This window comes from Ovis canadensis, chromosome 11 (assembly GCF_042477335.2).
Source record: "Ovis canadensis isolate MfBH-ARS-UI-01 breed Bighorn chromosome 11, ARS-UI_OviCan_v2, whole genome shotgun sequence".
NCBI classification, from domain to species: domain Eukaryota; kingdom Metazoa; phylum Chordata; class Mammalia; order Artiodactyla; family Bovidae; genus Ovis; species Ovis canadensis.
Window position 1 is genome coordinate 22,242,705 of NC_091255.1, and position 25,439 is coordinate 22,268,143.

The window sequence follows — 25,439 nt, forward strand, 5'->3', positions numbered from 1 at the left end:
CTAGTACATAAAACATTAGAAAAACATTTACGCAACTGTGGCTCAGATGGTAAAGAATCTGCCTACAAGGCAGGAGACCTGAGTTCGACCCCTGGGTCAGAAAGACTCCCGGGAGAAGCAAATGGCTACCCACTCCAATATTCTTGCCTGGAGAGTCCCAAGGACACAGGAGTCTGGCAGGCTACAGTCTATGGGGTCACAAAGAGTCAGACACAACTGAGTGACTAACATTTTCATGCAAATGGAAACCTCAAGGCCTAAAACCCACCAATTTCAACTTAAACATAAGAGAGACATGAATTTTTATATTTCATGTCTATTCATATTTCTATTTCAAATATATATTCATTTCAATTTCTAAATGATTTCTGCAGATAGTATGCAATAATATATTAGTATATAGTATAGATTAGCAATAATATATACTATATTGCAACATATTAAAATATGTACCCCTGTCTATAAAGCTTTTCAGCAGGTGAAGACCTGAATCTAACGTAAGAATATGAAGTCATCCTTGCCACAAATACACTCAGTTGTAATAAATCAGGTTTAGCACAAGTAAAAAGAAATACTGTCAAGTAGGTGCATACTGGGAGGAATGGTAGAAGCTGAAGTTTAAGGTGGACAAAGGAGAGAGAAGTTTGGAGAATAAAAGTATGAATACAGTGGGAACCATCTAGAAATCATGAGAGTAAGGAGTCTTAATTCTCTTATTTATATTTAGGCTTCTTATTGTGGACTGCCTCTTTCTCAATTATTAAATGCTATATTAACGATATGCAACTCTTTTCTACCTGTTTCCATGCTGAGAATTATTTGATTTTGAAGAAGCCGGCAACTCTTGGAAATCACTGAATGAGTCATCAAGTGACCCTGACTTGGAAGCATCTTGAAAATCCTGGAAGTCGTCATCTTCTGGTTTGACCACCTAGGTTTACAGAGGACATAGAAACAGAAAACATCCAATAACAAAAAGCTAAATAACAAATCTTTAACCATCAACCTCAAAGACAACCTTTTAAAATGCTCCCATTTCAGTACAAATACCTAATTTTAGGAGAACACCCTTTAGACATAACATCAGCTCAACTGCTTAAGGCAAGAATGCTGCTTAGTACTGGTAAATACTCTTGTAAAAATGGTAAAAGACCGGCTTAAACTTAATTTATATAATTTTTAAATAGCTGAATCACATTTAATAGGTTGAGAAACTGCCATCTTTATGAAACAGTTTAATCACGTTTATATATGACAAGTGAAACAAACTTGTTTTAATCTATCACATATATGTATGAACTGTGAACACTGACTCGTAATCCCGTGCTCTAGGAAGTGAACACTGTTAACAGGTCATTTGTTTTATCGAAAAACAAGCTTGTACTGCACTGCCTTGCACTTGAATGAAATCATTCAACATGGACATCTTTTTCACGCAGTACATGCGCATCCACCACATTCATCTGAATATCCAATAGTTTACCCCTGTGTAGATAAACCAAAACTTACTTAACATTGCCTTCTGGTTGATAGATATGCAGCTATTCCTAATTTTCACTCTAACAAACAACGCTACAACAAATATCCTTGCATATTTTTGCTCATTTGAGTTACTAGCTCTGTGAGATGGACTCCTAATAGAACGACTGCTGGGTAAGAAGACACGAATATTTAGAATTTTGATAGCTATTGCCAAATGTGCCTTCCAAAAAGGCTGTACCAAAAAATCCTTTCCCCACATTTTTTACTAACACTAAATTTATGTTTAAAATTTTTTTTTGCTAAACTGAGAAATGAAAAATAAACGGAAACATCTTAATCAGGCTTAGCAGCTTTTTCAAAAGAAACAGCTTAAGGATTTAACTAGCTTTATTAAGCTTGGCGTTTAAAATACGTATGATAAAGAACTACACATTTTTAGCCAAGATTCAAGTATCTGAAGGCTTCAGAAATTCTTTTGCTTTTTAAATAATGAAAAATTCAATGTTGTGCTGTTTTGCTGCTGCTGCTGCTAAGTCGCTTCAGTCATGTCTGACTCCCACCAGGCTCCGCCATCCCTGGGACTCTCCAGGCAAGAACACTGGAGTGGGTTGCCATTTAACACTTGCTTAATTTCCACTGCCAGTGTCCATCATAATACAGCAATCTTTACTACATTTCTTGGAAAAAACACTTGCTCGGATTCACTTTCAGAGATAACTTGGAAAACGCACAGCCTCTTCACCTACCTGATTTGCAGGGTAAGCTGACAGGAAGCCGCTGGAAGCCTGGGCTGTAGCTCCCCCGACTGGCCCAACAAGGTTAATGCCCATGACTGGCTGTCCGAGGGTGAGGGGCATGGAGCCTGCAGGGCCTGAGGGCATCCCTGTGGGCTGACTCACAGCAGCTGGCAAAGTCACAGGAAAGCCACTTAACGTTGGAACAGGAGCCGCTGGAAACTGATTTAAAGCATCAGGACTCATGGCAGGAACACCCCTCTACACAGAACACGAGGAAAACGGGAACATTTTAGGAAACTGCAAACCACATATGGCCCACATCTGACACAGAGACCTAAATGTAACATCTGCAGCCCTGGGGTTTTCTGCTCTGACTCTTCCAGAACTCAGGAATTTGACACCAGAAAATAAGTTATAAGGTTAATGTCAATCTAATACGCAGCAGAGAAATGGCAACACACACTCAATCTGACATTTTCACTCTCTGACAAGTTTGGTTAATTCACTGTAATCAAATCCTTTACAGTGATTTTGTAATATGAGAAAAACTGCTGCCAGACCGAGTACACTTTATCTATATCTAAGGAATTTTAGACAAAGACTTCAAAGGACAGAGAGAGTAACTTCATCTATTACTAACTTTTCAAGCTCAAAAGGATTACAGTTAGGTCAGAGAATGTTACTACAGTCTTTAAATAAAAGAGTATCATGCTAGCACGCATATCACATAAACAGTATATTCTGAAGAACTCTGTCCTGAAAATAACCTAAATTTTAATGTCCAAAGAGTTCTATAAGTTGTAGAAAAAAGGATTCATATTCTCTCAGTTTATATCGAAAATATAAACCTAACCTTCAAAAGAACGTCTACCTGTGTCACTGCTATCATGGCAAGAACGGTATAAAGCTCTTCTTTAGTCAGTTTTCCAGGTGTGGTTCGATTAGCTAAGGCCCATATCTGTCCAAGAGTCTCCCTGGGAAGCCCAGATGACATCAGGATGGGATAAAGTTTAGCAGTGTCTATTCCAGTTGGAGTCATTGTGGTTTCTAAAATTTTCTTATAGGCATCTATTAAAGGAAAGACCAGATTATAAATGTAAACATATTACAAATGATCCACCTTTTTTGTTGTCATTGATGCTTATACATGAATAATCCTAAGTCAAACTGCTTTAACAGAACTGAAGCCACACCAAGGGTTTGAGTTGCTATAAAGATATTCAAGTGGAAATGTCCAGCAGACAATTAGGGTCTGGAGCTTAGGAGAGAGGCTGGAGCTTGGTTCTACAGATGAAGATTTTGGGTTAAAGGTAAGAGGGAGTCTTCTCACTAGGAGACAGTAACAGCAGTAAGACAGAGGTGGTATAAGCAGATGCTTCGGATTTTAAAAAAGAAGTTGTAGAGTAATGATGGTGGAACTAATCTGCAAATACTAATAGCAGTGGGAAGCACAAATTATACCCATATCACCTTTCTCTTGTCCCAGTGAAGCAGAGGCTATTAGAGAAAACATCACTGGGTAAGGTGTTTGGGAACAGAGCCTTCAGAGGAAGACACAGTTACAGCTGAAGTGAGAGAGGAGAATAAGTGTTTGAAAAAAGGGAAGGGTTCACTGGGGAGTCTTTCGCAATAAAATGGACTTTCCAAAGGACAAAATGGGAAAAGCTGTTAGGGATAGGGTTGCTGAATAAAATACAGGATGCCAATACTGCATGGGGTATACTTATTCTAAATAATTATTTGCTGTTTATATAAAATTCAAATTCAACTGGATGTTCTGTATGCAGATTTGCTGAATCTGGAGACCCTAGTTAGAGGAGTTGATGGATGAAAGCAGGGCTAAGGTAGACAGAGAAAACTGTTTAAAAAGAAATTTTACGTCTAGCATTGCACATGGATTAAAGGTCAGTAGGCGTCCCATACGGACATATGGCTTTACATCTGTATCGGTTCATTTGGCTGTGCTGGGCTCCTCACTCCTGCACGCAGGCTTCTTGCTGCGGTGGCTTCCTTTGCTGCGGAGCATGGGATCTAGGGCATGCGGGCTGCAGCAGCTGTGGCTCACAGGCTTAGCCGCTCGGTGACATGTGGGATCCTCCCAGACTAGGGATGGAACCCATGTCCCCTGCACTGGCAGGCAATTCTTTACTGGACCGCCAGGGAAGTCCAAGAACACATATTCTGGCTAGGAAATTACGTGTGTGTTTAAAAGCTTCAGTTGCTAAGTCGTGTCCAATTCTTTGCGACCTTGTAGACTGCAGCACACCAGGATTCCCTGTTCTTCGCTATCTCTCAGAGTTTGCTCTAATTCATGTCCACTGAGTTGGTGATGCTATAGTTTGATAGTGTCTTTTAAAATAGTAAATCTAAGACAAACTTTTAGAAATAAAAGTTATATGATGGTCATTAAAACATTACAGCAAAATACTTTTCCTTCATTTATATAGTTATGTCATATATGAGGCAGTCATAAACACTAGCTGTATTTAATTTTCTGTACTCTTTCAGAAAAAATAAAGTTATAATTTCTTCTGCATATTCTGTAGCCACACTAGTAAACATTTACAACTACATTACAGCATTTGAATTAAAGTATCCAGATAGGAATCTTGGGCAAAAAAGTTCTTTTTACCTGGAACCAGACTCTCATTGTAAATCCAAGGAGGCATTCTGGGCTGAACAGGATCCTGTGAGGGAAATACCCCCACACCTAGGAGATAAAGAACATCATCTAATGTATGTAATGGTCCATGCAACAGAAGCGGAAATCACACTGAGTCATGGCTTTTTATAAGAAGAGTGCTGGCTGGAGACACTAAGAAAAAGTCACCAATTCAACTAAAATTTGGTTTCTAACCAACTCTTGTACATTAACGTTGTCCTAAGGCATAAACTAAAAACACGGTTTATGTTTTTATAAAAACATAAACAAAAAAACTCCCCCAAAACCCTAAGATGTACCAAATCAATACTCTAGATCACATGAAGCTTGTGTCATTCACATATATTACAAATTAAAGGCAAAAACATGATAGGCAATGGTTTAAAAATTACGTGTACAAAAAAAAAATTTGCCCAAGCTTCACTTGCAGCTTTTAATGATGTTTCTTTGCAAAGTCTTATGTTTTAAAATCTTGAATATGACACTGCTGCCTCAGATGTACAGCATTTTTATTTAAATTTTTTTGTTTTGCACTTTGTCCTGTAAAACAGCCTCCAAGAGTTTGCCTCCTGAGTTGTCCACATTCATCTCTGCAAATTGAGTTTACAAAAATGTGGATCTTCAAGCAGTGGTGTGTACGGTTTATTTCAAAGAAGCAAAACATATTCTCATTGGTGACTTTTCTAGTTAAATTTTAACTTTTCAACCTTAAGGAAGGACAGAAAGTTTAAGAGGGGAGAAAGTTTTTATAAAATAAAAGAAATTTTAAATCAGGAATGATTTTGATTAAAAAACTGGTTATCAAAAAAATTTTTTTAAAGGAGTAACAGTGTGTTGAAAGAATTCAGAGCAAAATCGTAGGGGTTAATTACAGAAAAGAATGCGTTACATATATTTTAAGCAAAAAATTTCAATTAGCAAAATCAAGCAGCATTCATTTTAAGATTAATGCTTAGGGTGTTAGCATTTGAGCGACATTTGGTTAAATGAGCTTTTGCTGAAAATTTCATGAGCTCACCACTCTCTTCAATGGACAGGTTTTGGTCTGAAGTCTTTTCTGCCTCTGCAGCAGTGGGACCACTTACACGTCCATCTACAGCACCCCCATTATTGGCCATTAAACTGGGATGGTTCTTACTGGAGCCTGGGCCTAGGGCTTTGTGCCCAGCTTCAGAGGTATTTAATTTAATTTGTTCCTGCCCAGATGTACTTAAATCACAAGATACTAGGAGCTTCTCCAAGGAAGAGCCTAAACAAACAGCATGAAGGATTATTTGTATATTATTGCAAGCTTCTAATTTTTCAACCATCCATTTCCACCCCCAGATTCTAAAGGGAAGGTCCTGCCACATATAATTTAAATTTTGAAATAATTCAAGCCCACATGTTTGTACAGGACTTGAGATACTTCAGTGATTTTAGAGAACTTTACCATCATTATCTTCTTTGATTCTCAGGAATTCTGTGAGACAATAGGTAGAATAGCACGGTGGAAGATGTGTTACCTTAGAAATCTGGTGACCTACACAAGATATAGACACTTCTATAGACCACTGCCTATTTCTGCATCTGTCAATTGAGAAAGTGTGGACAAGAACATGTCAGCTAAGAGCCCTCTCAGCACTATTCTAAATCTCAAGACAGAGTAAGTGCCCCCCTCACCCCTCACTCCCACATGTGATTAAAACCAAGGTACAGAAATGTTCACAGATTTGTCCAAGGACAAACTGATAGTAAATGGAGACCCCGGGCTTCTGAACCCCCATGTGCTTTATCACTGAACCAGAGAGCACTTTCTAAAGCAGCTTTCCCTGGCTCATTACTCTTAAGAAAATGATCAAACAAGAGTCACCTTCTGAAAAAATCAGTTTGTTCTAATGTAATTAAAATGGACCCTAAACTTCTTAGATACACTTACCGTTTAAAAGTGGGCATTTAATTTCCAAATACATGGCGCTTTTAAAGTAATCTTTGATATTAATTCTCATTTTGAAATTAATTTCTCATTTAAATGTTTCTTCTCTGCAATCAGCCTCTGTGTTTTTTCAGTCTTTTAACTTTATTGAGGCTTTCAAAGGCTAAGTTTTGGTAAATGTTACAGTGCACTTGAAAATACGTGGGTTATTTTCAAATAACTTTTGATATTGATTTCTAGTATAATTTCATAGTAAAAAGAGAACAGACTCTGTCCTTTCAATACCTTTAGACCATGAAACTTTTGCACCTTGTTTTTTTCACCTTGCTTTATGTCCCTGGATATGTTCCAGTGTCTCCTGATTTACAGTTCAGGAAATATGAACAAAGTTTGTATCCTGCTGTTATATGAAAACCGTATAAATCTTAATTGTTGAATTGGTTCACAGTGCTTTAAAGGTCTACTATATACCTCTTTTTCTGTCTATTCATTCTATTGATTTTTGAGAGCTTGATACTAAAACTTTAACAAAAAATCTTAATTTACTTAAAAATAATTGTAATATTTAGTGGAACTGTATGTAACTTTTTTCTGTATTTTCCAAGTCTCCTGTAAATGTGTTAGCATACTTTCGTAATTTAAAAAATAATAGAGGCCCCTAGATTTTTTAAAAAAAATCTAGATTCTTATCTAGAGTCATATTTTGGTGAATTTCAATAGTACTCACATATTCAGGCCCATGTTTCTTTGCCAACATCACTGTATTATTCTACGTATGTAAGTGAAATAAATTTTTCTAGAGTTTTCAAAATACTTTCATTAAGAGCTTAGGAGTTACCTGTTTCCTGCACACTGTATGAGGCCGAAGCAGTAAAGAAACAAGGAATTTGCCCAGGGACACCATGTAAGGCAACAGACACCGGACTCTGACCTGGAGGGAGAGGCTGTGCTCCAGCCTTCTGTACATGCAACTGGCCAAGTGGGGTGGTGGAATGGAAAGACTGAAAAGGCTGGGAAGTGGAGGAAGGCCCACATGTGGGAACTTCAACAGGCCCCTGCATAAAGTCACTGAATTCTTCTTCATCAAGAAAGGCAGGTGATGGGGAGACAGTTTTAGTAGAATGAGATGATGTGGGATGATCTGCAAAACGGAAAATGGCAATGAAACACACAGAAACGAAATTAACAGGGGAAGAGAAACTGAGATGCAACACAACTCCAACAGAATACACGGAAACGTGGACAGTGGAGGTGACTGGGAAACACCGTGTAACAACAGTCAGACGGAACCGCACAGTGAATGCAAAGCACTTCGATGACCATCCATAAGTAACTTGTCGGTCTTTTTAAAAAAGAGGCTTTATAGCTATTTTGCACTTGGTTCAAAAGGAGAAAACTGTAAAATTCAAAATTTCTTTCCTTCTTTTATTAGAATAGCACTAATGTTTTTCCTTGAGACCACTGGTAATTTACATCAAAGCGGTGATTACTTTTGAGACAACTGATCTGTTTATTTGGATACTATTTTCTCAAACCAATATAAATAAGAAAATCTGCCTATATGCTGCTGAATACATTTTAGAGATATATGCTGATGACTAAATTTCATTATGCCAGTAAAATACAATGCATGACACATACCTATAATTTTTGATAAATCATGCCTAATTGATACACTTAGCATAGTTCATATTTCATATGAGGATGAAAGCTACTATACAGGGAATGAAAATTATAGGGGCAACAAGAACATCAAACACATTACCAAAGTGATGCTTTCTTGGGAGAAGCACCAAAATTAGGACACCATAAAGTGTTAAGTCAAATAACTTAGCAGCCAATCAGAAAAATAAACCCTAGCTAAGTGCTATGTTTAAAAGAACTCTGCCTCCAAAAGATACAAATGTCAGTATGGCTTTTTACTGTCAAATATGAGATTCACTTATGTAATAAACCTCTCTACAGGGATTAGGTTTAATACAAGGCTCATTCACAATACTATTATTGTTGCTTCTTCACATTGCAAACTTTGAATCGCTGTAACATTTATTAATACTAAAGTCTAATGTCACAATGAGCAGTCTTTTTTTTTTTTAAGCCCTCATTTGAAAAATGGGGACACCATGTGCTTCTCTTTTGGATCCATGAAATAAAACCTGGAAGCATTAAAGTTCTATGAAAAATGCAAAATGACTATAAAAAAATTAAAAAAGAAATAAAAGCCATGTCATAATGAATCCCAACCCTCCCAATAATGGTTACTGAGAGTGTCTGAGAGCGTGTACTTAAGTTCTCAGTTTCAGTTCTCTGACCATTACTGGCAGAAAATAGCAATAATGAAAAACTAAGAGCTAGTATGAATATTTTTAGATGGATCCTATTTGGGCTAAACCAATGTTTTTTTTAGGCTATACCAATATTTCTTTGCATTTTACTGGAATTACTTTTATTCTATGTGGTATATATTTGGCTTAAAAACTCATAGCTATATATATATGATTAATAAGCATAAAAATTATGTGATACAGTTTGTATATTCACTATTTTAAGGTAAACAGTCTACAGGCAAAAATTAAAAGATGTCTTTGGTGGAAAAAGGCTGGAAACTCTTTAGGTGCTTTAGGCCTAGGTTTAAGATCCTAGCTGGAGAAGCTCTGGTAATTCCTTGGGCTTACTTCAGAAAAAAAGGTATTTTTCTAGCTAAGCATGAAGCAGTTAACTAGAAACAGCTAACTGCATGCATGCTGAATGAACTCAAGAAATTAACTGAACATCAAAACCCCAATTTATTATGTAACCTGTGAGGTTGTTAAACTATACTTGGCTGCCCAAGCTAGGCATTCTATATGGACAGAGCAGTGTGTGACCTGGCAATGGCCACCCCTCTCTGCCTTCTTCTCCTTTTTCTAAGCTCCATGCTGGGTCCAATTTCACCGTTCCAATGACTGTACTTCAGTGATTCACTGACTAGCTTACTCAGCTGATACATTTTCACCTTGAGGTATGCTTCTCCTTTCTGAACTCATTCTGATCACTAATATCCATTCCCTTTTCAATCTCAGTATATATTTTACTTTGGGGCACATTTTTTGTAATGATAACCTGAGTATATAATCTAACAAGTGAAATAAATGGACAGAGGCAAAGCTGTCCCAGAAAGTCAAGAACTCATTACTGTGCCAACATTAGATTATTTCTTCCTGATATCACCTATAAAAGATACTATAAAGGTTTAAGATAAAATTTGTCAATATGATATATGCTAGGAAAAAATAGTATTTAGCTGAATTATTTATGAAAACTATTCACCCATTAATGGCATGTTAAACTTGAAATTAGCTGAGAATAAAATGTCAAAATATCAAATTTTTAAAAAGGATGTGGTAACAGCTATGTGAAGATAAGATTCATTTCAGCTGCTACATGTTTTACACATGTGCAATCCCACCCCCCGCCCCCCACAAACTTCCTTTACTCTGCTTTATCAGGTACTTTTCCTTTGCTTATTTGATGATGACATAATGAAAGGAATATACAAAATAATGAAATAAAAACTACAAAGAAATGTATTTTCATTTCTACAAAGAAAAAACTAAAATTTCACAAGAAAATTAGACTTTTAAACGAATCATTGAGAAAATTTGTAAGTTTAATCACACTGAGTAAAACCTAAACTAGTTCACTAGTTCATAAAAAGTAAAATTAATTTAAAATAATAAGAATTCAATAGTAAACTCATTTACTACATTTGCTTTGAGTGAATGAATTTTACTAATGTTAACATACTCATTTCCACAGGAGATTTACAAGTGAAGTTGACATACTGACATTTACTAGAAGACAAGAAGGTTTTCCCCCCCAAGACAGTTATCTAAACCATAGCTCTTAATCCACTATAAATTTTAAAACATCTAAATCTGTATTTAGCTTGAAGGAAGAATTCAACACTCACTCTCCACACACACACACAATTCAACACTCACTCTCCACACACCTACACCGGTCAATTAAAAGCACAGGGATTTCAATCATCTTCCATCAAAAGAAAATTAAAATTTAAACTACCTGGTTTCTTAGGGTGTGATGCTGGAGTAGGGTGCATCTTAGCATCTCTGGAAAACCCATCTAAGTTTCCTTTTATGGCTTCCAAAGCATCATCTCTACTCTTCTCTCCTGCCTGAGAGACAATAAATGTATATATATTTCTTCACTTACCTCTCACACTTTGTCCTAAATCCACACAAGTTGAAAGAGAACTGCAGATATTCAACTATTTCCAATATTTTACCACATATGACAGGCAGTGAATTCTCCAAGTCAGAAAAACATTGACACATAGCAAAATAAAACAATACTCCATAGAATATTATTAAAAGGTCCATTACTTTAGGCCAGTGGTCCCCAACCTTTTTGGCAACAGGGGCCAGTTCGTGGAAGACAATTTCTCCACAGATGGGGACGGGGATGGGAGGTGTGTGGCGGGCGGGTGGGGCGATGGGGAAGGCGGAGAGTGTTTTAGCATAATTCAAGCACGTGACATTTGTTATGCACTTTATTTCTATTACATCAGCTCCACTTCAGATCATCGGGAAATTAGATCCCAGAGGCTGGGGACCCCTGCTTAAGGGTATAGGTGTTCGATATTAAGTCTCCAGTGTTAATGCTTTCCCAGAAAAGGTTATAAGCACCCCAAGGTAGTACACACAGATGGAGAAGATAATGACTGATATCTCATTCCCTTCAACAATAAAGTCTCTTTACAGAAAAAGAAAAGTCCTTCACTTTTGGACTTAAGACAAACGGAAGATCAATCAACCACACCTATGGCCTGGGCCTGGTGTCCCGGTGACAAAATCCACTGAATGAGTGAGAAGAGGCACGCACGGGGGTGTGCTGTGGGGCGGAGTACGTTACCTTGGGTTTCACGCTACTCAGAAGTCTGAGCTTTTGCTTCTGCTCTTCAAACTGGCGTCTTTTTCTTTCTTCTTCCAAGAGCTTTTGCTGCTGTTCAAATCGTTTTCTGAAGGAAAAACCACCAGGAAAGAGCCAGGTTCGGGGATTATTAACAGTTAGATTCATACTTCTCTTACTAATAGTTTCAGCAATGTCATCTTGCGTTCCTAGAACTACAGCCTTCACTGATAATTGTATCTAATTTTCTGAAGATAATCCTATGTCTCCACTATATGAATTTCCAAATATATGAAATAAGTCTAGAAAATGATTTACCTAAATTATAGATGTGAACTTATTTCTTACCTTGCAAAAGTACGAGACAACATTCTACATTCAAAGTACATATATTTAAAAAAACGGGGAGGTAGACAAAATACACACACTCTTTGCTCTGCATACAAAAAAGAAACGTCTACTTGGGGAGGCAGTATCACACGTGAGAAAGAGCAACAGCTCTGGGAATCAGGAGGCCTGCACTCGGGTCCAGGTTCTTCCAGTAACTGTGTAGCCTGGGCTGACAAGTTGCTTATTTCTTTGGACTTCATTTTCCCCAGAGGTAACGTCAGTGGACTGAATTCTAGGATCTCTGAGGTCCCTTCTGGCTTTACACTTTTAAATAATAAGAGCATCTTAAAGATCTTTAAGGGGACTGTGACTGTTTCCTCTTCAAATCTGCACCACAGATTATCTGAGCATTTTATACTTAAGTGCTATCATGCATCTTTATCCTTGTATCCTGAGGTTTCTTACTGTTGCTCCTCGGCAAACTGCTTCTGCATGTCTGGAGTGTACTGTGGGCCTGGAGGACGCATTCCCAGGAATGGTGCTTGTCCCAGGTAAGGCATTCCTCCTGCTGGTATTGGTCCCATTGGGATCCCTGCCTAGAAACAACAAAGACTTAGGCTTAAAAAACATAATTTCTCCTCGTTTTATTTTTGGCTGTGCTACGCAGCATGTGGGATCAGTTCCCTGGCCAGGGATGCAACCTGCGCCCCCGGCAGTGGAAGCATGGGGTCTTAAGCACTGGATCGCCAGGGAAGTCCCCACAACTTTTTCTTTCAACTACTACAAAGAAAAACTGTAGCTTCCGTAACTTTTCTTATTTTTAATTAACAAACTATATAAATGCATTTTTAATAAAGCATAGCTTATTTTTTTTTTAACTTTATTTATTTTTGGTTGCTCTGGGTCTTTATTGCTGTGCAAGGACTTTCTCGAGTTGAGGCAAGCAGGGGCTCCTCTTTAGTTGGCGGTGGGTGCTTCTCATCGTGGTAGCTTCCCTCGCAGAGCACGGGCTCTAGGGTGCTCGGGCGTCGGTAGTCGTAGCCAACGGGCTTAACTGACTGGTGCCACACGGAATCTTCCCGGACCAGGGAAGAGAGAACCTATGTCCCCTGCATTGGCAGGCAGATTCTTAACCACTGGACCACAAGGGAAGTCCTGTATTAATTAATTTTAATAGAAGATTCAAAGGACATAGGCTAAAAATAAAAAGCTCCCCTTAATATCTTGCCTCTTCCACTGCCTTCCTGTCTTCGAGAGGACCACGACTGCTAACAGTCTAAGGAAGTGTCTATCAAATCTTTCAGACTAGGTGTGTTAGAAAGTGCACACACACACACACACACACACGTTTTATCTGGTGAGTTCACTGATCCATACTTTTTGAGGTGTTGTATCTTACTTGTCTTTGTATTTCTAGCAATAGATAAGAGCCTGGCATACGGCAGTTATTCCACAAATGAGACTGAACACGTATTTCCAATATGTATGACAGGATAATGAATATTTTGATATTATTATACCCTTGGTATCCAAACTTTTACAGAAAAAATATATATTTAATGAATACCAAATGACATATCAATACAATAGTATAAAGTTTACTGAAGTGTCCACAAGAATAGCATTGCACAAGAGCTAACCACAAAACTTAGTATGAATCATGATGATGGTGACGATGGAAATGATGGTTAACGGCTAATTTTTACTGAGTGAAAATGTCTCTATTCTTCAACCTTCTCCCTGAAAGGTTCCCCTTCATTTCCTAACTTGAAACTTGGCTGTCCCTGGAAGCCCTCTCACTTGGAGACTGCTACTTTTCTTCCAACATTTCCTGTAAATGGACAATATTCTCTTTGGTTCTAAACCCCTTTTCTCGTCTCTTTTCCTTCAAAACCCTGGACCCATTTTAATTTCTTGCAATCAGACTTCATCAGTTACTCTCCTACCCTATTTATGCCGTCTACTCCCTCACTCTTCAACTTCCAATCCTTGCTATGGTCCATTCTACTCTTAAACTGCTCCTGGTTATGGTCAACAATCATGGGGACGACTCATCTAACACCGGCGTCTCAGGCCTCCTCATCACAGTCATGTTCAAGACACCCCTCTAGCTTCCCATTCCATGGTCACTGCCCCGCTCACCTGGCCCAGTAGCTGCATCATCTCCAAAATCTTGATTTCAAGCATGCCAATAACTGATCACCACTTTCTATTCTTCCAGTTCATGCTCTCCAGTAATTCTTTTACTTCATTAATACTTCCCTCTCATCCATTAATCTTTCCACTTTCCCACCATCCATCATGCTCATCATGCCCTCACTTCTCTTCTTGCTCAGCTTAGACTCCAGGATTCAATAGTAAACATCCTTGTAAACATCCTTAGCTCGCCTACCTCTGGCTTCCTTGGTATGGTCACCTGGGACTTCATTCTTGTTAGTCAACTAATCACTTTCTCTTATCCTTATACCCAAACCACTTAATCTCACTGGAGAGAAAAACCTTGAAGAGTCACCTTCAATTCTTTTTAGAGAGTGTCTGTTTATTTTCGGCTGTGCTGGGTCTTTGCTGCTGTGAGGGCTTTTCTCTGGTTGCGGTGAGCAGGGGCTACTCGCTAGAGGCAGCGCACCCACTTCTCAGTGAGGTGGCTTCTCCACTGTGGAGCAGAGACTCCAGGGCGTGCAGGCCTCAGCAGCCGCAGCTCCCAGGCTCTAGGGTACAGGCATGACAGTCGTGGTGCGTGGGCCTGGGCACTCCGAGACACGTGGGTTCCTCCAGACCGGGGACTGAATCCATATCGCCTGCATTGGCACGTGGATTCTTTGTCGCTGAGCCAGTAGGAAAGTTCAGTTCAGTTGCTCAGTCGTGTCCGACTCTTTGCGACCCCATGAATCGCAGCACGCCAGGCCTCCCTGTCCATCACCAACTCCCAGAGTTCACTCAGACTCACGTCCATCGAGTCCGTGATGCCATCCAGCCATCTCATCCTCTATCGTCCCCTTCTCCTCCTGCCCCCAATCCCTCCCAGCATCAGGGTCTTTTCCAATGAGTCAACTCTTCACATCCGGTGGCCAAAGTATTGGGGTTTCAGCTTCAGCATCAGTCCTTCCAATGAACAACCAGGACTGATCTCCTTTAGAATGGGCTGGTTGGATCTCCTTGCAACCCAAGGGACTCTCAAGAGTCTTCTCCAACACCACAGTTCAAAAGCATCAATTCTTCGGCACTCAGCTTTCTTCACAGTCCAACTCTCACATCCATACATGACCACAGGAAAAACCACAGCCTTGACTAGGCAGACCTTTGTTGGCAAAGTAATGTCTCTGCTTTTGAATATGTTATCTAGGTTGGTCATAACTTTCCTTCCAAGGAGTAAGCATTCTTTTCATGGCTGCAGTCAACATCTGCAGTGATTTTGAAGCCCCCCCCAAAATAAAGTCTGATACTGTTTCCACTGTTTCCCCATCTATTTCCCATGAAGTGATGGGACCAGATGCCATGATCTTAGTTTTCTGAATGTTGAGCTTTAAGCCAACTTTTTCACTCTCCTCTTCACTTTCATCAAGAGGCTTCTTAGTTCCTCTTCACTTTCTGCCATAAAAGCGGTATCATCTGCATATCTGAATTTCTGCCTACAAATCTCAAATGGTTTCCCAACATACGAGTCTTACAGGGACGCCTACCTTGTAAGATTTCAATCCTTTGAGTTGCTTGAGATTTGCTATGGCCCAGCATATTTCAATTTCAATATTCCATGTTTGCTTAAAAACAAAGTAATTTTGAGGGCTTCTTGGTGGTCCAGTGATTAAGACTCCACACTCCCAAAGCAGGGGCATGAGTCTGATGCCTGCTCAGGGAGCTAGGATCCTGTACGCCACACTGTGTGGCCAAAACAAAAGTGTTTTGCAACTGTTGGACACAGCATCCTATTATCCATTAATCAAGTTTGTTCAGAAGCTTGTTTAAATGTGTATCTTTACTGATTGTGAACTTGTCTATTTCCCCTTATTTTTCCATCAGTTTCTATCTTACACATTTTGAAACCAGGTTATTAGGTGCATACAAACTAATATCTTTCTGATGAATTTAATCTCTTAACAAATGAAATGCCCTCTTTACCTCCAGGCTTTTAAGGCTTTTTGCCTTAGAAGTATATTTTGTCTGATTTTCCTTTAATGGAAATCATGTTAGTATTTCCCTCAAATTTAAAAAAAGTATTTCTTTTGAACTTTTCCAAAATACCTTCTTATTCTGAACCTTTATTGAGACCATGGAAGACTGTTTCAAGGTTTAGAAGTAATACGTGTTAAGTACCTGGAACACTGTTTAGCACATATGAGTAAATAAATAGCAGCTATTATAAAATAATTATCTTTAACATTAGAAGTAATACTGATGAAAGAATAGAATACTTTCAAAAACAGTAATGATTCCATTTTTTTCTGAAGCAAGATTCTTCAAATACAGAATTAAACAACTAGATAAGAAAGGACACAATAGTTGTAAAACAGATACCATTTTATTGTGTTCCTGCCAAACATCAGCCATAGAACTAGTCATTTGTATACATAATTCTCAATATATGTAAGATCATCAGAATTAGAGACAATTCTGATAATGATTAATAAGACGACCTTAATAAGAACAAATATTTATGAAGTCTGTATTAAGTTCCAAGGACTTTTCTAAGTGCTTTACACGTATCAATTAATTGAACCCTTATAATAAACCTCTGTAGTAGATCCTCCTATTATTATCAATTTACAGATGAGGAAACTAAAGTAGAAAATAGTGAAGTATCTCACTCATTACTGGCAATGACAGACCCAGGATTGGAACCAGGCAGCTTCTGCTTCCAAAATCCATTTTATCCATCATTATGCTATGCTGCCTGTCCAGTTACCAACAACCACCACCAAACTCAGACTTAAAATTGTTTTAAATGTTTTTTTCTGTCTATTCATATGCTCAGACATATTACCTGTTCAATGAATACTAGCAACCTGGCAGGTTTATAAATAGTTCCCAGTACTTTACAACTGAAGTTACAAGTAATATTGCTTAATTACTAACACTCTATTCTAAATCCTGGATGGTGGTGGCCATGCAAATTTATTTTTAATCACAGTGAGGTTCTCTTGCTGCTAAAAATTAGTGCCATAGTCCTAGTATTATATTTCTCCTTCTCCCACTAGAATGTAATCAGCTCCTTATTTTTTTCCAGTTTTATTGAGATAATTTGACATATGATAATATTGTATAAGTTTAAGGTAGGTAACATGCTTATTTGATACAACTTGTTTATATATTGCAAAATGGTTACCATCATAGCATTAACTAACACTTCTGTCATGTCACATAATTACCATTTCTTTTTTGAGGTAAGGGATTAAATTTCTTTTTAAATTTTGACTTAGTTTACCCAAATCAAAACTTGTTCTTAGTTATGTTCAGTAACATAGAACACAGAAGAAATCACTCAAATCAAACAGGCTAAAAGACAAAATGAGATATTCCACAAAAATAATGAAGAATGAAAGAAGATGTTATTATCCACACTGCCTTTCTAGTTACACAATTCTGTCCTTCAAGAAGATTCAAACTTTCTAAATGGCATTGTGTGTTTCTCCTACTCCTTAAAAGTAACTTTATACATGTCATACAGCCTAATTTTATGCTTTCTTTTGAAATCTAAATAAACTGAAAGATTAAGAGATACCAATCCTTATCTATACAGTGAATGAATAACACAGCAAAAAAAAAAAAAAAAAAACCCACTCAGAAATCTGAGATATGGTCAATAAACCACTAAAAGACTAAAACATAAATAAGTTACCCCCAAGTTGAAAGATACCCAAGACTACTGAAAACCTGAACAAGTGGAGAGATGCGACAGGAAGACTAAATGAGTGAAAATGTCAATTCCGATCCAAATCCCGACAGGTTTTACATGGAGTTTGATCAACTGATCTCAAAATTCATACTGAAGGGGATGTGGCCATGAATAGCCATAATTCTTTAAAAGAACAACAGAGGCTCCACTCCATCAGATAAAGGCTCATCTTGGGTTAGAACATTTAAGACAGTAAGACATTTACTGATGCAGGTATAGACACATACAGCAATGAGACAAACGAAAGAGCTTAAAAACTAAAGAAAGCACATGAAGAAATTAGGCATTATAGGAGTAACCTTAGATTTCAACAGGTACAGAATGGGCTCCCGATAAATGATTTTGGGGACAACCGTGTATCCAAATAAAAAATAAAATTAGGCCCTTCAGCATCACACTGATACCCAAAGAACAATTCCAGGTAGGTTAAAGACCTATATATAAAAAATTTAATTTTTTAATAAGAAAATACAGGAGAATATCAGTACTACCTCTGGGTTTGATTATGTCATAAATGAGACACAAAAAGCTCAAACCATAAAATAAATGATTTATCCATCAGACTTAACTTCTACAAAACATGACACCATTGACAAAGTTAACAAATAAGCCAAAGTCTAGAAGGACATACTGACGGCACAAATAACCACAAAGGTTAGAATCCGGAATCCAGAACGAACACTTATACAGAGTGAAGTGAGCCAGAAAGAAAAGCAGCAATACAGTACACTAACGCATATATATGGAATTTAGAAAGATGGTAACGATGACCCTGTATGCGAGACAGCAAAAGAGACGCAGATGTATACAACAGTCTTTTGGACTCTGTGGGAGGAGAGGGTGGGATGATTTGAGAGAACAGCATTGAAACATGTGTATTATCATATGTGAAACAGATCGCCAGTCCAGGTTTGATGCATGAGACAGGGTGCTCAGGGCTGGTGCACTGGGATGACCCTGAGGGATGGGATGGGGAGGGAGGCCGGAGGGGGGTTCAGGACAGGGAACACATGTACACCTGTGGCTGATTCATGTCAATGTATGGCAAAAACCACTACAATATTATAAAGTAATTATCCTCCAATTAAAATAAATTTTAAAAAATCAATAAACTCAAAACAGACAGCAAAAAATTGAGGGCAACTTAAATGTCCATCAACAGAAGAATATATATATATATTTTTTTCATGCAACATAATACTGCATAGCAGGGGTGGGTGTGTGTGTGTGTGTGTGTGTGTGTGTATGTGCACATGTGTGTGCGCTCGGTCATGTCTGACTCTCTGGGACCCCACAGACTGTAGCCCGCCAGCTCCTCTGGAATTTTCCAGGCAAGAATACTGGAGTTGGTTGCCACTTCCTTCTCAGTTGATGGATCCTTCTTCCAACCTAGGGCTCGAACCCATGTCTCTTTTGTATTTCCTGCACTGGCAGGTAGATTCTTTACCACTGTGCCACCTGAGAAGCCCCAGCAGCTATATGAACAATTGAAAAAAAAACCTTTAATAGTACAGTTATAATTTTCTTCCTCTATTTCCCCAGAGATTATCACTGTCATAAACTCACTTTTGTTTCCTTTCATTTCCATATGTTTATATAATTCATGAATGTCATAACCTTTAGGTTTAAAAATTTTACGTGTGTTTCCTTCTGTATTTGACTTTTTTCACTTAACAATGGTTTTCTCCAAAGATTTATCCCAGTTATGGAAGATGCTGATGAAAAATACAAAACGGTGTTGGAAGAAATTAGTCATAAATAAATAGAAACATAATCCATCATGGATTGGAAGACTTAATATTGTTAAAATGTTAATGTTACCCAAAGCAATCTATAAAAGAAATCCCTGTAAAAATCCCAATGAGGTTTTTGCAGCAATAAAAAAATCCATCCTAAAATTCATACAGAATCTCAAGGGACCCCTAATAGCCAAACAATCTTGAAAAAGAACAACAAAACTGGAGGACTCAAGCTTCCAGATTTCAAAACCTACCACCAAACTACAGCTATCAAACAGTAACAGTACTGCCATAAAGTGGGCTTCCCTTTCGGCTCAGCTGGTAACGAATCTGCCTGCAATGCAGGAGACCTGGGTTTGATCCCTGGGATGGGAAAACCCCCTGGAGAAGGGAACGGCTACCCACTCCAGTATTCTGGCCTGGAAAATTCCATGGTCTGTATAATCCATGGGCTTGCGAAGAGTCGGACACGACTGAGCGACCCGCACTTCACTTTCACTGGCATAAAGTACGGCATATAGACCAGTGAAAAAGAACAGAAAGCCAGAAATAAACTCTTGTACATACAGGTCAAATGATTTTTGATGAAGGTGCTAAGACCATTCTCTGGGTAAACGACAGTCTTTTTCAACAAATGGTGGTCATCAACAGAACTGGGCCCTTAGCCAACACCATATACAAAAATTAACTCCAAATGGATCAAGAACCAAAATGTAAGAGCTAGAACAATAAAGCTCTTAGTAAAAACATAGAACAGAAACTTCATAACACCAGATTTTGCAATGATTTCTTGAATATGACATCAGGCACAGTTAACAAAAGAATGAATAGACAACCTGGACTTCAAGAAAGTTTTTAAAATGTGTATATTAAGAGACACAACCCACAGAGTAAAAAGGCAACCCACAGAATGGGAGTTAATATTTGCAAATCACATATATTATAAGGAATTCATGTCCAAAATAAATAGGAAACTCCTAAAACTCAACAACAAAAAACTCATTTCAAAAATGGGCAAAGAACTTGAACAGACATTTCTCCAAAGATATTCAAATGGCCAATAAGACCGTGAAAAGATACTCAACATCACTAATCATGAGAAATGCAAATCAAAACTATGAGATTTCACTTCACACTCATTCCTATGGCTCCTATCAAAAAACATGGAATGTCAAAACACGGGATATGCAGCTCCAAAGGCTGAATCTTACTGTGGACTCTGAACTGCAGTTCATCAAAATGCATCAGCACTGGCTCACTGATGTCACTGACTCTAACAACTGGGCCACACTAACACAGGATGCTGAGGAGACTGCATACTGGAGGAGGGAAGGCCGTGTGATGGAGGGTCCTGTGCTTTCCAGCCAAGTGTTTATAAAACGACAACTCCTCTGAAAAACACAGTCAAGTAATTAAAAACAACAACAACAAACAAGTGTTGCAAGGATGTGGAAAACCTGAAACTTTTTTGTATTGTTGGTGGGAATAAAATGGTACAGCTTCTGTGGAAAATAGTATGGAGGTTCTTCAAAAAATCAAAATAGAACGACCATATGACTCAGCAATTCCATTTCTGAGTATACACCCAAAAGAATTGAGAACAGAGGCTAGAGGAGATACTTGTACATCCATAGTCATAGCAACTTCATTCACAATAGCTAAAACATAGAAGCAACCCAAGCGTCCACAGACCAGCAAAAGGATAAGTAAAATGTGGCATGTGCACACAGTGGACGTTAGTCTTAAAAAGGAAGCAAATTCTGCAGTGTTACAACTCAGATAAACCTTGAGCATTATGCCAGTGAAAATAAACCAGTCACAAAAAGACAAAGACTGTATGCCTCTATTTACATGAGGTACTTGCTGCTGCTAAGTCACTTTAGTTGTGTCCGACTCTGTGCGACCCCATAGACGGTAGCCCACCAGGCTCCCCCGTCCCTGGGATTCTCCAGGCAAGAATACTGGAGTGGGTTGCCATTTCCTTCTCCAATGCATGAAAGTGAAAAGTGAAAGGGAAGTCGCTCAGTTGTGTCCGACTCTTAGCAACCCCATGGACTGCAGCCCACCAGGCTCCTCCGTCCATGGGATTTTCTAGGCAAGAGTAGAGTAGTCAAAATCACAAAGACTTAAAGTATAAGGGTGGATGCATGGGGTTGGAGGGAGGGAAGAATGGGGAGTTATCATACAATAAGTATAGTTTTAGATTTACAAAATGAAGAGAGTTACAAGCATGGATGGTGGTAATGGCTGCATAACAATGTGAATATATTTAATACCACTAAACTGTACACTTAAAAATAGTTAACATGGTAAACTTTATGTGTATTTTACTGTAACAATGTTGGAGAAAACATGGGGGGAATCATATTACACAGCTATCATAATCACGACTAGCAGACACACGCATCAGTGGACTGGAACAGAGAACCTAGAAAAACACCCAGATAAACATGCCTAAGTGCTATGATCAACTATGCTGCCACTCTGATCTCGAACTTCCAGCCTCTAGAACTGGGAAAAATAAATTTCTGTTGTTTATAAGCTATCCAATCTCTCATATTTTGTTACAGTAGCCTGAACAGACTAAAAAACAAGACAAAAACTGACAGAAAATATCTGCAAACCACACATCCAACAAAGGGCTAGTATGCAGAATAAACAGAGACCTCTTGACGCTCAACAGTTGATGGCTTATGGTGAACGATGTCAGAATTTGTGGTCTCTGAAGGAGAAAATTTCACTCTGGGACCCAGAAGACGCAGTCTCAGTCACTCAAGAGCTTTGTGTAACAAAGTTTTATTATAGTGAAAGGATCGGGTGAACCTCCACCAAAAAGCACTGAAAGCAGGTAGCAGAGTGCCTGCCTCACCAGCTGCAACCGTGCATTACGCACTCTTCAACATGCTGCTGAGAACAGACAAAAACAACACTTCACCACTGTGCAAATTCCATCAGACCCTTTCCCAAGGCATACATCCTGGAGATAACCTCAGTACAAGATTAGCCAGAAGGAACCTGTTCCAAGCAAGATGTTTCTGGGCGAGATACATTGTTGCTGAGAAATAGGCTCCCAGGCAAGATTTGTTACAATTTTAATTATTAACCATAGAGTCTAAGAAAAGCATTTCCACCAGTAAGACATTGTGCCTTGTGATAGTTAGCTCCTAAAGAAACGTCAGTTCTTGGGCAAGATACATTGCTGCACAAGGCTTAAGGAAAGCAAGAGGGAGAAAGTGAACCTCCTCCTTAAAGGGCCCAGGCCTGCCTAAGCTTTAACTCTCACAGTAAAATAACAACAACAACAAAAAAATCCAACAAGAAAATGGACAGAAGATAGGAACAGACACTTCTTCGAAGAGAATATAAGGACAGAAGGTAAGCACATGCAAATATGTCTAGCATCACTAAAGAAAAACCAATATGGAGGCTGCACTCTGAATATATCCCTAGACCACAGGCTCATAGTCACATAACCAAATTGTAACACTGTTCTGATTTCCCTGAAATGCTGCCTGACCTTAAACAAAACCTAAGCTTTCTTCATGTCAATGTGACCTCACAGTATTCTAGCTAATAAGCTACAAAAAAGTAAGCTGAGCAATGAAAAGAAAAGTAAATTTCTAGAAACCAATCACAGTAGAAAACAATGAATTCATTCATGTTCATAATGAACTGCTGGAATTACTTGTGGTTTCAGGTCTCCCTGTTCAGGAATAATTTGTTTCTTGCCCAATAAAATATCCATATCAAGTAAAGCTCCCTGAATTTTCTTTTTTGACATTAGTCACAAGGGAAATGCAAATTAAAATCATGAGATATCACAACACACCTATCAAATGGCTAAAACAGAAAATAACACCAAATGCTAGGAAGGATGCAGAGAAACTGGATCACTCCTATACTGCCTGTAAGAATGTAAACGGGTATAACCACTCTAGAAAATAGTTTAACAATTTTTTCAAAAACTAAACTTCCAAATACCATGCCATCCAGCATTCCTGGGCATTAATCCCAGAGAAATGAAGCCTTATGTTCAAAAATCTCTATCACAGCTAAAAAGTAAAAACAGTCCAGATGTCCTTCAGTGGGTAAATGGTTAAGCAGACAATACTATATCCAATAATGGAATATCACTCAATAATAAAAATGAAGGGAAATATTGATGCATGCAACAACTTGGATGAATTTAAAAAGAAATTATGCAGAGCAAAAAAAGCTAATCTCATAAAAGGTTAGTGATTCAATTTAGGTAATGCTGAAATCATATACCTATAGAAATGGGGGACATTAGTGATTGACAAGGGTTAGGAACAGTTGATGCCTTTGAACTGTGGCATTGGAGAAGACTCTTGAGAGTCCCTTGGACTGCAAGGAGATCCAACCAGTCCATTCTGAAGGAGATCAGCCCTGGGATTTCTTTGGAGGGACTGATGCTGAAGCTGAAACTCCAGTACTTTGGACACCTCATGCGAAGAGTTGACTCATTGGAAAAGAGTCTGATGCTGGGAGGGATTAGGGGCAGGAGGAGAAGGGGATGACAGAGGATGAGATGGCTGGATGGCATCACTGACTTGATGGACGTGAGTCTGAGTGAACTCCGGGAGTTGGTGATGGACAGGGAGGCCTGGCGTGCTGCGATTCATGGGGTCGCAGAGTCAGACACGACTGAGCGACTGAACTGAACTGAAGTGGGAGGGACGTGAATTTGGTTACAAAATGGCAACATGAGGAGATCCCTGGGGTGGCAGGAATGTTCTGTATTTTGACTATATCAATGCCAACATCCAGCTGTGATATTATACTATCATTCTCCAAGTAGTTACCACTGGCAGACTCTTTGTATTATTTCTTATATACACATGTACCTACTTTACCTCAAAATTAAAAGTTTAACTAAAAATGGTTTACTGGCTCACACATTGTTCATCATATATTTCATTCTTACCTGTATACCTGAAATATTTTGAATATTAACCTCAAAAACATATTCAAAATCTTGTTAAGTGTGTTCTTTTAATGAGTTCTGGGGAGTAGAGGGCTATGAGGCAACCAAAACTAATTTTCACCTTTGACTTTTATCTGTGTATCCTTCAAAGATTTAAGGGATGACTAAAGAATAAGAGGTATTCTTCACACACATCTGTGGTTGGTTAAGGCTATCAAGTTTGGAGAAAAACGTAAGATTTCTGTATGTTTCTCCTTTAAGAATAGTGAACAGATTCCAAGTAGCATACAATACCTGCCAGCAAGACTAAAGGTTAAGGAGAAAGATTTTGGATTCTTTATCATTTTTTAAAATTTATTTATTTAGGCTGCACTGGGTCTTCATTGCTGCCTGTGGGCTTTCTCTAGTTGCGGCAAGCAGGGTCTACTCTTCTCTGCGGGATCTTCCTGAGTAGGGATCAAACCCATGTTGCTTGTCTTGGCAGGTGGATTCTTAACCACTGGACCACCAGGGAAGTCTCTTTACTTTAAGATCATTTAGGAGCTCCTGATACTGAGGGAAATTATTTCAGTGGTATCAAACCTAGTAGTTCACTTATTTACTGTTGCTCTGTATATTAGAGATCCTTACTGTCTTTTGGTTGTTTCAAACTAACTATTTTTCAGATAATTACATAAGTCAGAAGGGGCTTCCCAGGTGGTGCAGTGGTGAAGAACCCACCTCCCAATGCAGGAGACGCATGTTCAATACCTGGGTTGAGAAGATCTCCTGGAGAAGGAAATGGTAACCTATTCCAGTATTCTTGCCTGGAAAAATTCCATGGACAGA

General features: G+C 38.6%; 1 protein-coding gene across 38 annotated transcripts in view; it reads right to left on the minus strand.

The window, feature by feature from the left end:
* The window catches only part of SYNRG (synergin gamma), an 88,063-nt gene that overhangs the window by 47,337 nt on the left and 15,287 nt on the right, over positions 1-25,439 (minus strand). For 12 of the 38 annotated variants that reach the window (XR_011259714.1, XR_011259709.1, XR_011259708.1 and 9 more), the window contains exons 4-12: positions 12,503-12,633; positions 11,711-11,816; positions 10,862-10,973; positions 7,635-7,937; positions 5,900-6,130; positions 4,852-4,929; positions 3,091-3,287; positions 2,229-2,477; positions 798-931 (exon numbers count right to left, since the gene is read on the minus strand). Coding sequence is in view for 34 of the 38 variants with exons in the window: in XM_069602770.1 (XP_069458871.1) it covers positions 798-931; positions 2,229-2,477; positions 3,091-3,287; positions 4,852-4,929; positions 5,900-6,130; positions 7,635-7,937; positions 10,862-10,973; positions 11,711-11,816; positions 12,503-12,633 (1,541 nt within the window). In the remaining 4 variants the exon portion in view is untranslated. The remainder of the gene's footprint in view (positions 1-797; positions 932-2,228; positions 2,478-3,090; positions 3,288-4,851; positions 4,930-5,899; positions 6,131-7,634; positions 7,938-10,861; positions 10,974-11,710; positions 11,817-12,502; positions 12,634-25,439) is intronic. The other 26 variants (XM_069602772.1, XM_069602767.1, XM_069602748.1 and 23 more) reach the window with 4 other exon arrangements.